Here is an 11884-nt window from a genome sequence, read left to right on the forward strand (position 1 = left end):
CCGCCTGGGTCACAGGGAGTCGGACCCTCGGCCGGGATAGAGCAGGTGTGCAGGGAGGGGTGTGTGTGGAGAGCAGGGCCGCGGGGCGCGTTCTCCTGACGCGCTCAGGTGCCAGCACCCTCACTGCCGCTGCCCGAGCAGGGGATTCGAGGAGGGGGCGAGGCGGCCCCCGGAGCGCGGGGGCGTGGGGTGCGCGCTGAGTGCCTCCCCACTGGCAGGTGTCGTCCTGCAGACCTGGGTCCTGAACCGGTACCGGATGGTGCAGCTGGAGATCATAGACCAGGTGGTCATGTCCTACGGCGGCCTGCGCGGGGCCGTGGCCTTCGCTCTGGTGGTCCTTCTGGATGAGAGGAAGGTGAAGGAGCGGGACCTGTTCGTCAGCACGACCATCGTCGTGGTCTTCTTCACGGTCATCTTCCAGGTGGGCTGGGCGCCCGCCCCCGCCCCCCTCGCCGGGCCGGCCCTGTGCGGGGACCAGCCTCGCCAGCCTCCAGCCCTAATTGCTTTTTACTAATTTAGTAACTAGGAGCCGTTTTGTAGGTTTTCATGCGGCCCCACAGGGGATGCAGCACGATTTGGCCTAAAAATGTCCTTCACGTGCTGCCCTGGCTAGCGAAGCCCCAGTTAATATTTCGTGGACCAGACGCGTGCAGGGGCGTGTCCCACTTCCCCCCTTGCTCTCGGACAATCTGAGGGAGCCGACTGGGGGCCCTCCGAGCAGGGCCGAGTCCCTGCGCACCGGCGGGTGGCTGCGGACTCACCCACTGGGGGCTTGGTGGGCCGGGCGGGCCCCCGGGCTGGCGCCTGCCTGCCTGAAGGGCCAACCCCCGTCCTCCAGGGCCTGACCATCAAGCCCCTGGTGCAGTGGCTGAAGGTGAAGAGGAGCGAACATCGCGAGCCCAAACTCAACGAGAAGCTGCACGGCCGGGTAGTGGGCCAGAGGCGGTGGCGGTGGGGGGGGCACCTGGGTCCCTCCGAGGGATGCTCACCCACTTCTCTCTCCTGCGGAAGGCTTTCGACCACATCCTCTCAGCCATCGAGGACATATCGGGGCAAATTGGACACAACTACCTCCGCGATAAGTACGTGGCCGCAGGTGCCCCTGGCTGGCGGAAATGGGGACATTTGTCTCTTTGTGTCAGCTTCCCTCCCTCTGCCCCTCACGGGAGGACCACAGGGTAGAAAGATCTTCCCCGTACAGCAGCCTCGCAGAGCGCTCGCTAACCGAAGGACTCTGCCTTCAGCAGGAGCCAGGAAGCCGCTTGCCGGACTGTCCGAGACCCCCACGTCTCGAGACTCCTGTTCCCCCGAACTCCTCCTCTCCCTGGGACTCCCCCGTCCCCGGTCCCCTACTGCCCCTGGAACCTCTCCTCCTGGACACTCTCCTCTAGAAGACCCCTGCCCTCTGGCCCCCTTCCTTCCTCTGGGACCCCTCCTCTCCCAGGACCCCCTCTGCCCCTGGGACCCCTCTCCCTCGGGAGCCCGTCATCCTGGAGCCCCTCCTTCCCCTGGGCCCCTCCTCTCCCAGGACCCCCCTGGGCACCCTCTGCCCCTGGGACCCCTCTCCCTCGGGAGCCCGTCATCCTGGAGCCCCTCCTTCCACTGGCCCCTCCCCCCAGGACCCCCCCCAGCCTGCTCCTCCCAGTGGATCCCTCTTTTCCCCCTTCCCCACCATGTCGCTCTAGTTCATGGCCATTGGGCTTCGGCTAGATGCTCCACTTCAATTCTCTCCTGGCTACCCCCTCTTCTGACCCATAGGACCGGCCGTATCCTAACTGGGTTGGATGCAAAGCCTCCTTTCCACCAGCCTGGGTCTCTCCTACTGTGGGGGCTCAGGGCTTCCTTCTCCCCCAGCCCATGTCTCTGCAGGCAAAATGTGTGCCCCCTTCCCTGTAGCCAGGCCCCAGGGGCCCTGCCCTCACCCGGCCTCGGCCTTTCCAGAAGGCCAGGTCATCAGTTGGAAAGCTCAGCAATGTTGTATTAAATGAGAAAACAGAATCCAGAATTTGACACACATTCTCGCGGCACGGGCCTTCAGATAGGAAGGGAGGAACAGAGCACAGATGGAGAAATAACACCCCTGAGGGTTATTCCTTTTATTTTACAAATCTCCTTTGTGAGTTTACTTGTTATAATAAGTGAAAATCAGGGGTTGTGGGGGGGTGTCTCCTGTGCCTCAGTCCCTGGGAGACCATGTCCCTGCGAGTCTGGGCAGTGGGAGGGGGCACGCCCCCCACATGCTGCCGGGGTCCTCGTCCCTCCTGGGGCCTTGCCCACAGCCAGTCCAAGTGCTGACATCGTGTTGGTTTGCCCCCGCAGGTGGTCCAATTTCGATAGGAAATTCCTCAGCAAAATCCTCATGAGACGGTCGGCACAGAAGTCTCGAGATCGGATCCTGAATGTTTTCCACGAGCTCAACTTGAAAGACGCTATCAGCTATGTGGCTGAGGTACCGGAACATTCTGTCCGCTCTCCTGTCGGAGCTGGTGGCTGAAACAACACCCAGCCGTGGGGTGTGGACAGCCACTGGGGTCTGGGGCAGCGGGCCAGGGAGGGAAGGCCCTGCACCCCGAGCCCCAGGCGGGAGCGCGCTGGGCCTGCCACAAGTTCCCCACGTGAAGCTCCTGGGGCCTCCCACCCCCCGAGGACGGCTGTGGGAGCTGAGCACAGAGTTCTCCCTGCGGCTCTTGGGACGCTCCGCGGTCCGGTGGGTCTGAGACGGAAAACAAGCAGGGCGTACAGTCGTGCCCCTCGACATGGTGCACACACGTTCACGCATGTCCACGCACGCACAGCCATGGACACAGAGAAAGCAGGAAGGAGGTCGTGCATCCTGTGGGGTCACAGGGGACACACCTGCGAACAGGCTGTGGTTCTAAGGTCTCTGCAGGTGAGCACAGACACAACACCTGCCTTCTGTAGGTAAACAAATCCCCCTCACGTGTTTGGAGCTGAGGGGCCAGAGGGGTCTCTCCACTAAGCAGCAGCCAGTGCCTGCAGTGAGGGTCAGTGAGGGGCTCAGGGAGCATACGGCAGAGGAGGAACCAGCCCTGCCCCGCGGGCTGCATGGTGACTCTCTGGACCGCACTGTCTCGGAGGCTGCGCCAGCCCACAGCCACTCGGTCAGGACTCTGGAGGCGTCCTAGCAGGTGCCAGGACTCCTCCTGGAACACACAGCCCAGCAGCCCCTCCTCAGGGGCCACACGCCTCCAGGCGGTGCACACGTGTGACAGTGACCTGCCCTTTGCCTTGATCAGCTGGCTGCCTTTACCCCATATGTAGGCCCTAGGCCCCGAGGTCACCTGGCGCCTCACCAGCCTGGGCCTACTCAGCCTGGGGAGCTAGGGATTTGCACTTCCATCCCAGCAAACCTCACGGACCTCATCCAGGGGGCACAGCCAGGGCCCTGGAAGCATCCGTTCCTTCAAAGGGAAGTGTGAGTCCTGTCTCCAGTGGGCTTGTCCAGTCTCCAGTGGGCTTGTCCACTCCAAACGTACAGCCCGATACCCCAACACAACCAGGGGTCCCTCCAAGACAGACGGACAGAGGGGAAGGGGCCTCTACACCATCGGCCAAGCTAAGGGCAGCATGCTCCCCTTGGAGCCCCAGCCCACAAGCCCCAGGCACTGGGAGGGACGAGGTCCCCTGCTGTCTGCACCTCTGGCCCAGGGCTGGACGCTGCTGTGCTCCAATCTCTGCCCTTTGGCTCTGCAGAGGCTTCTGTGTCCTCTGAGCCTGGATGGACGGGCAGGGGGCTGTCCTGCCTGTGCGCACAGTGACGTCCCCTTCTGCTGGCGAGCCCTGTCTCTTGTGGGCGCCCTGATGCCCCGAGCCCCCACGTGAGAGAGCAGGCTGCGGGCAGCGTCCCCACCGCGCAGGGCACTGACTGCCCCCCTCCAACGACACGGGCTCCTGCTTGCTCAGGACTGGCTCTGCCTGCAGCCAGGATGGCATGTGATCCTGGGCTGGGCCTCTGGGCCTCCTGCCCCGCCACATCGGGCCCTGACCTTGGTGCCCTCCCAGCCCCACGCCCACCCCTGAGGAGTCCCTGCTCTTTCCCAGTGGCCCCTTTGGCCCCATACTCCCACCCAAGGAGAGTGGCTGGTCTCAACTTCCGTTCCTGTTGGGCTTGGCTCTATGTGACCTTAGTCTCATTCAGTTCTGGACAGAGGCCTGGGGGTTCCCCTCTCAGGGCAGCCGGGTGGAAGTCCCCAGCGGGGACAAGGGACACCTCCCCAGTCTGGGGGAGCGGCAGTGTCTCCTGGGCCCACTGAGGGTCTGGGATGAACAACCCATGGTCCTGTCTTCACTTCCCCCTGCCACCACCAGCCGCCAACTCAGCACGGCCTTACCAGCTCTCCGAGGGCTGGCGGTCGCCCGGCATCAAGGCGCTCCACGGCGCGGGCTGACCCGCTCTCCCCTCCCCACAGGGAGAGCGCCGCGGGTCCCTGGCTTTCATCCGCTCCCCCAGCACCGACAACATGGTCAACGTGGACTTCAGCACACCAAGGCCCTCAACCGTGGAGGCCTCTGTCTCCTACCTCCTGTACGTGCTCCCGTTCCCCTGGGGTTCCGCCAGAAGAGCCCCCCCACCCCAGCCTGGCCCCTCCCGCCATGGCCCGGGAGGCTGCTCTGGGGAGGGGTCTCACCTGACCCGCACATCCCAGGCCCTCCCGGTCACAGGCAGCAGGGCCCCTGTGGACAGTCAGTAGCCTGTGGGCCTCTGGGGGCCCCTGAGAGTCATAAGCGGGTGGAGTAGAGGCCCCGGACTGGACCCCGGGATCTAGGTGTTTCCGGCCACAAATGCACCTGTAGGAAATGTGAGCATCTGCCCGACGGGAGACAGAGAGAAGAGGGAGCCGGCAGGACCAGACAGATCTGGGGCTGAGGCCTCACCCCCGGCCACCCCTCCCTCCGCGGGGCCCAGGCCGTGGGCCTCCTGCTCTGTCGTGCTGCGCAGCGGGGGCTGGGCCAGCTGGGGGAGGCATGCGGAGGGCTGGGGGCACTGGGTGTGTGCGAGGCAGGTTCCCGGGGGGTCAGTTCCTGGACCAGCCTCCTGGGGTTGGTGGCGCCCAGGCTCAGGGGTCGAGGGCCGGGCAGGTGGGCGATCACGGCGGCCCCCACGCAGGAGAGAGAACGTGAGTGCAGTGTGCCTGGACATGCAGTCGCTGGAACAGCGGAGGAGGAGCATCCGTGACACGGAGGACATGGTCACGCACCACACCCTGCAGCAGTACCTGTACAAGCCTCGGCAGGAGGTGGGCGTGCGGGGCGTGCATGGGGTTGGGTACAGAGCCTCCTCCTCTGGGATGGCCTCAAGGGCTGGCGGGAGGCGGGGGCTCAGCCTCGCCACCGAGTCCCTGGGTGCTCTCGCCCCTGCGACCATCTGGCTGGGGACGCGAGTGGGGCCGTGAGGCTGGGAGCAGCCTGTGCGAGGTGCCCCTACTGTGACCGTCCCGCGGCCTCTCCCCCAGTACAAGCATCTCTACAGTCGGCACGAGCTGACCCCCAACGAAGACGAGAAGCAGGACAAGGAGATCTTCCACAGGACCATGCGGAAGCGCCTAGAGTCCTTCAAGTCTGCCAAGCTGGGCGTCAACCCGAACAAGAAGGCGGCAAAGCTCTACAAGAGGGAGCGCGCCCAGAAACGGGTGAGGGCAGGGGCGCGTGGCTGTTGGCAGAGGGACTTGGGGTGTCCTGAGGCGTGGGGTCACCCCAGGGCACCCCTAGTGACAGGCCCGAGTGGGCGCTCTGCACTGGAACCACTCACAGTGCAGGACGGGCCCCGGAAGGCTCTGGGCAGCGCAGCATGGGCTCGTCTGGGACCGGCTGGGGTGGTCGGGGTCTGGGTGTCGCTGTGCCCCTTAGCAGTTTCCTTTTGTTTCTCAGAGAAACAGCAGCATTCCCAATGGGAAACTGCCCCTGGAGAGCCCCATGAACAACTTCACCATTAAGGAGAAAGGTACTGGGGGGAGCACAGTGGAGTGCTCACCAGCAGGGCCCAGAGACACAGGCGATGGGGCAGGAGGGGCCCAGAGGGGGTCCTGCCAGAGACCCTCCCCCCTGGCAGCCAGGACCCTCCACGGGGTCCTCCGGTCCCACCCTGGGCAGGCGGCTGCTGTGGGAGGAGCGGGGACCGCAGGGCTGGACACGCACCCTGGCTCCCCTGTAGCAGGGGAAGACCAGCCGCGGCAGCTTCACTCTGCCTGCCCTGTGCTGACATGGCGGTCCGGGCACTGCCAGCCAGCAGGCGGCCCAGAAGAGGGTGGGGAGCACTGTGTGTGTGATGACACTGTGGCCTGGTGACAGGCCTCGGGGTGCTCTGCAAGGTAGTCAGGGGCACGACACTGGTGGCTGTGTGCCCAGTCCCCTTCCCTCATGCTGCCCTCCCTTGCCACCAGATTTGGAACTTTCAGACCCCGAGGAGGCCCCGGACTATGGTGCTGAAGTGGGAGGGGGGATCGAGTTCCTGGCAAACATCACACAAGACACCACGGCCACAGACTCCCCGTCAGGTGAGGGGTGGGGTCAGCCCTGCCTGGGCCGCAGATGTGAGCATGGTCATTGGCCGCTGACGGGCACCGCGGGACCTGAGAGGCCTAGTGCCGGGTCCATGTGGGAGTGAGTTCCGCGGTGGGGGGGCACAGGGTATCTGCTCCGGAGAAGGGGGCAGTTGAGTGTCCTGCCTCCTGCGCACAGAGACAGAATGGGGTGCAAGGCCTGGAGCCCCAGAGACCTTCCAGGTGACCTTCCGGGCGTCCGCGGCAGGACCAGCTGACGTCGGCCACCGAGGGCAGCACCCTCCCTCCCTGCCGTCCCAGGTTCCGCCGGGACTCTGACCAGCCGCTGCCCTTTCTCCTAGGAATTGACAACCCCGTGTTCTCCCCGGATGAGGACCTGAGCATCCTCTCCAGGGTGCCGCCCTGGCTGTCCCCTGGGGAGACGGTGGTGCCCTCCCAGAGGGCCCGTGTGCAGATCCCCTGCTCTCCAGGCAACTTCCGCCGCCTGGCGCCCTTCCGCCTCAGCAACAAGTCCGTGGACTCCTTTCTGCAGGCTGATGGCCCCGAGGAGCAGCCCCACGCGACCCTCCCTGAGTCCACGCACATGTAACTCCGGACCCGCCCACCCCCTGACACCTCTCTCCTCAGCTCCTCCCCTAGCCAGCTGCCTCTCTGGCTCTGGACCCGAACTTCTGCAGACTCTGTCCAGCAACTCTTACTCCTTCTCAGCCTCTCTTCCAGCTGCGCATTCCCTAGGACGTCGGTCTGAGTCTCGGCCTGTCCCCGAGACGTTGGGACCCAGAGCTGTCTGAGGGTCTCTTTAGCCCCTGTGCTAAGCCCGTGAATCTAAGTCTTGAGCTCAGAGGGAACTGAGCACAGGGCTGGGTGGGGGCTGGGTGGGAAGGGGAACATCTGTTTCTCTCCCTAAAAGCCCTGGGGCTTTGTGAAAAGTCCATGTGACAGAAGTGAGTCCAGAAGAGCAACGGGTCCCTCTCAGCCTCATAGAGAGGAGCTCAGGGCAACAGTACAGGGAAGTGGAGAGCGGGCCAGTAGCCAGCCAAGCAGGCCAGCGCCCCTCTCAGGAGAGAAGTCAGGGGTTGGGGGTGGGGGTGAGGGGGTAACGCAGGGGTGGAGGCAGGGGGTAGTGAGGGGCAAGGCAGGGTTGGGAGGTAGAGGGGAGGCACCAGTTCAGCAGGGGCTTCCAGGCCTTCTTGCTGGGTCCCTAGAAGGTGCTGTCCCCACTTTACCTTCCGTAGGGAAGAGGGTTCACACCTTTGTGCAAGGTTTTGGGTTCATTTCACGTTTCCTTTGGGGGTTGGGTGTGCGCTTGGGGGGAAACAGGAAGCAGACCCCCCCCCGGCCCAGGAGGGGCTCTCACAAAGGCACTCTCCCAGGCATTGCAACCGAAGCAGGACCTCCTGTTCTCTCCTGTGGTTGCTTGGGGAGGGTGTCCACCGGTCCAGCTCAGGAGAGGCGCTCCGTGCCTGCAGGGTGGGCTGCCTGGGGCAACATTCTCTTTATGCGTGAAGCCGGCTTTCCCGGGGTGACCAGGGACTGGAAGAGTTTGTGGGAGACACCTGTGGCGGGGCTTCTGTCGGGGGCTTCTGCTGCGCCTCTGCCTCTTCCTGGCTTCTGCCTCTGAACCCCATAACCTTCTCTTCCTTGAACCTCCTTGAACCTCCAACCACTCTCTTCCTCAAACCCTGCTTGTCCTAGAGCGGGGCACTGTGTCTGGAGAGGCCCTGTGGCCATGACCATTCCTGGGCAGGGGGGCTGCATCCCGCCGGCCTGACGCGGAGCAGCAGCCGGTGGTAGGGGAGCCCGTCAGGGTGGGGGTCTGCAGAGGCAGGTCCTCAGCTGACCCTGTCACTGTGGACCTTGCTGGCCACACGGCCAGGGCATGGCCTCTGCGTGTCCCGCAGCATTCCAGGTAGTGGGCGCGGGGCGCAGGCTGGGTGGGTTGGGCCCCCTCCAGGCTGCGCGGCCGCCCTGGAAGATGAGCGGGAAGGTTGCAGGGCCTGGACTGTCCCTGGGCGTCCTGCACCCGCGCAGTGGCGGTGGTGGTCTCCAGAGGCGAGGCCGCCGGCAGTCACCTGGGAAGGCGGGCGACGCCCCCGGCCCGCGGGCCGACTCCAGCTTTTGGCCAACCCGGGAAGTCACGACCTCCGTGCGGTTTGTGCGGAAGGCCTGACAGTCCGGCTCGGCCCGGGAGCCGCCCCCGCGCCGCCGCCTGGGTCCCCCCTGCACCCCCGGCCCCCGCCCCACCCGGGCCCCCCGCCAGGTGCCCTCTGCGCTCATGCCGTCCTCTCCCGCAGGTGACACGGGCTCCGACGTGCCGCTGACCGGACGCTCGTCCCCTCCCGCCGCCGAGAAGCCTCCGATCCCCGCGCGGTCCCCGCGCCCGCGCGCCCGGAGCCCGGCCCCGCCCGCCGACGGCCCGCCCGCCGACGCCCCGCCCACCGGAGCCCCGCCCGCCGGAGCCCCGCCCATCGCCCCGCCCGACCGCGAGCCCGGCGCCGGGCCGGAGCGCCGCGGACTCCCGGGCGCGCATGCGCGGTCGGCGGCGGCGCGCCGCGTGCACAGCCGTCGCTCCTTCCAGCGGCCCCGCGCGCGCCGCCGCCCCGCGCTGCTGAAGCTCGCGTCCCTGCAGCCCTCGTGCCACGCGCCGCCGCACGCGCTGGAGCAGGAGGAGACGCCGCTGTGACGCCCTGGCCCTGCGGTCTCCCCGGCCGGGGTCGAGGTGCGGGATTGGAATCCGTCCCGGGGGACCGCGTGTGCCACCGGGCCGGACCCTCGCAGTTCCCGGGAGCCACCTGCAGAGAGGCCCCTGCGGGCGACGGAGGGGACCGTGGCAGAGCCTCTTCCGGCTGCTGCGCGGTCTGGGCCCGTGCCTTTGCCCGGGCACTCGGCCGTGGGTCCTACTGGGCGCCTGCCCCGGTTTTGAACCCAGCCGGCCCTTGCGTGTTACTGTCAGCCCTGACTTAGCCTCAGGAAGGGCCCTGGGTCCCCAGAAGTGGGCTCCGTGTTCCAGGTCCGCGCTCTCCTCGGCACTGCCAGGGACACGGAGACTGGATGCCCGCCCAGGATTCCTGGCGCTCACCCGCGGCGAGGCAGGAGCCCAGGTTCCAGGAGCGATCTGCAGGCCGAGGGGCCGGCGCTGTGTGCCGTCCTAACGTACACTTACCGGTTCTCTGAACTACCTGTCACCTTAGGGACACCTTAGGTACAACTGCAGACACGCGTTTGTTTGTCCTTTTGTGTTGTAACTTCCAGAGCTCAGCACGGGCCTGGCTCTGGCCCAGGCATCAGTGTGGCAGTCTCTGGCCTTCCTTGTCCCACCTGCTGCCAGGAGATGGCCGGGGCCTTGGGAAGGTTGCACCGGCCACGTGGGCAGGTCTACACTGCTCCAGCTGAATGCGGGGGCCTTCACATAGCGAGCAGCTTACTGGGGCCAGGGCCAGGTGGGGCGGGGACCTGCTGTTTCATGGAGAACCAAGGGACTTGGAGCAGGGCTCAGACCTTCACAGGACCTCTGGGCCTACCCTGAGAATGCTGTAACATAGACCCCTTCTCAACCCCTCCAGGGACATGGCCTTGGGCAGAGCTGCACCCTCTGCCCCCACCCCCGATCCTCTGGAGGGAGACCACTGTCTGGCTGACCTGTGCGGGGAGCAGATGAGGGTGCGGCGAGGTGGCTGCCACAGTGATCCAGGAGAGGCCTCATCCGTCCTCACCTGCTGCTCAGACAGGGTTTTGTGGGAGGAAGAGGTAGTAAGGATCAGAGGGATGAGGGCCTTCAGACGGACACTCCTGGAAGCTCTTCTAAAGAAGCCCAGCTCAGCCCTGCTCAGGAGAGAGTGTGCTGCCCTGTGACCGAGTTCTGTTGATGCAAAACTCCCAGCCATCACGGGCGAGGCCTGATAGCACTCCAGTGTTTTCACAGTGCACACGGAGACCCTGGCGAGAAAGTGTGCGATCCGCTCTTCATACCTTTGCTGTTGAGACATACAAGGGACAGTCACCGGGGCATCTGCTCGGCAGCCCAAAGCCCTTGACCCCGAGAGCGGATCTGCCCATCGCCTAAGTCACACAGGTGGGGAGGGGGGCGGGTTCCATGGTTCCTCCCCACACTGTGCAACCATTCTGACCCACGCCGTGAGCACAGAATCCGGCCATTACTGGGGCCACAAAACCCGCCGGTTAGTGACCCGACAGACTGCCCCCAGGCCAGCCTGGTCACCAAGCCACAACATCCAAGCACACCTCCAGGAAGGTGCCCACTGCAGCCAGGTCAGGCTAGGGTCCGCAGCCCAGCTGGTCCGGCATCTTGCTGCCTTAACCACTCACCTGGATCGCTGGATGGACCCAGACCCCACGCCCTGCTGCAGAGCTAGAGGCTGAGCCGGGGCACGTCCTTCAACCCCAGAGAGAGTAAACCGGCGGGTCTTGAGGCTCAGCTCTCAGCTGGTGTTTTCTGTCCTGGATGGGCCCAGGGCCGAGTGCAGCCCTACAGGAGCTGCAGTTCCCGGTGGGAAAGCTCCCAGCAGAGCCCCACGTGCCAGTGCTCGTGAGAGCTCCGGTGTTTCCTCCGTGGACAGTCTTACACAGGCTCGTGCTGTGGATACACTTCATAAATGAGAATCCTAGCTATTCCTGTCCTTGTAAAACAGAATGTAAACAAAGTCTCATGAATGTATTTCCTTAGGAAAACTGTTGTAAAACCTTTTATTATAAAAGAATTCCTATTTATTTAATACTGAACTTTGGCCTACTTTCTGGTGGACTGTAAAGAGCACAAGGACAGGAGCTGCCGTCTTTCACGGCTGTTTTCTTTGAGAGTGACTTGGTTACAGTGCTTGTATGCCGTGTACGAGTCCGTCATCTTCTGTCACCAAAGGAGATTTAAAGAATTTCATTGGAACTTGAAATGCTCACTTAGGAGTGGTGTAAATTGCATATGTTAATTTTGTGAATGTAATCTTCGTCAAATTTTGTGTAACTGTGATCACAGAACAATGTGCCTTACAGCGTTGGGCATGCTGGGCAGGGGCCCCGCCGCAGACCCTGTCACACCCGCATGATCACGTCTATTAAAGATGTTTTAAGGTGGGGCGCCTGGGTGGCTCAGCGGGTTAAAGCCTCTGCCTTCAGCTCAGGTCGTGATCCCAGGGTCCTGGGATCGAGCCCCACGTCTGACTCTCTGCTCAGCAGGGAGCCTGCTTCCTCCTCTGTCTCTGCCTGCCTCTCTGCCTACTTGTGATCTCTGTCTGTCAAATAAACAAATACAAAAATCTTAAGAAAAAAAAAAAAGATGCTTCAGGGCACTTTGGGTGGTAACCGTGAGCAGTCACATCAGGAGAATGTAAGACGTAGCTTGCTGTAGG

The 11884-nt window shown here is 64.1% G+C and overlaps 1 protein-coding gene across 2 annotated transcripts in view; it reads left to right on the forward strand.

The window, feature by feature from the left end:
• SLC9A3 (solute carrier family 9 member A3) overlaps positions 1-8928 on the forward strand; it is a 42261-nt gene extending 33333 nt beyond the window's left edge. Inside the window, exons 7-17 of one of the 2 annotated variants that reach the window (XM_032337868.1) lie at positions 219-421; positions 839-928; positions 1012-1082; positions 2320-2449; positions 4431-4546; positions 5129-5258; positions 5475-5651; positions 5890-5962; positions 6402-6515; positions 6863-7106; positions 8816-8928. In XM_032337868.1, the coding sequence (XP_032193759.1) occupies positions 219-421; positions 839-928; positions 1012-1082; positions 2320-2449; positions 4431-4546; positions 5129-5258; positions 5475-5651; positions 5890-5962; positions 6402-6515; positions 6863-7106; positions 8816-8819 (1352 nt within the window). In that variant the 3' untranslated portion in view covers positions 8820-8928. Of the gene's footprint in view, positions 1-218; positions 422-838; positions 929-1011; positions 1083-2319; positions 2450-4430; positions 4547-5128; positions 5259-5474; positions 5652-5889; positions 5963-6401; positions 6516-6862; positions 7111-8815 lie in introns of those variants that run through there. The other variant, XM_032337867.1, reaches the window with a different exon arrangement.
• The last annotated feature ends 2956 nt before the right edge of the window (positions 8929-11884 follow it).

The sequence above is a fragment of the Mustela erminea genome, chromosome 3 (genome assembly GCF_009829155.1).
Source record: "Mustela erminea isolate mMusErm1 chromosome 3, mMusErm1.Pri, whole genome shotgun sequence".
Lineage (NCBI taxonomy): Eukaryota > Metazoa > Chordata > Mammalia > Carnivora > Mustelidae > Mustela > Mustela erminea.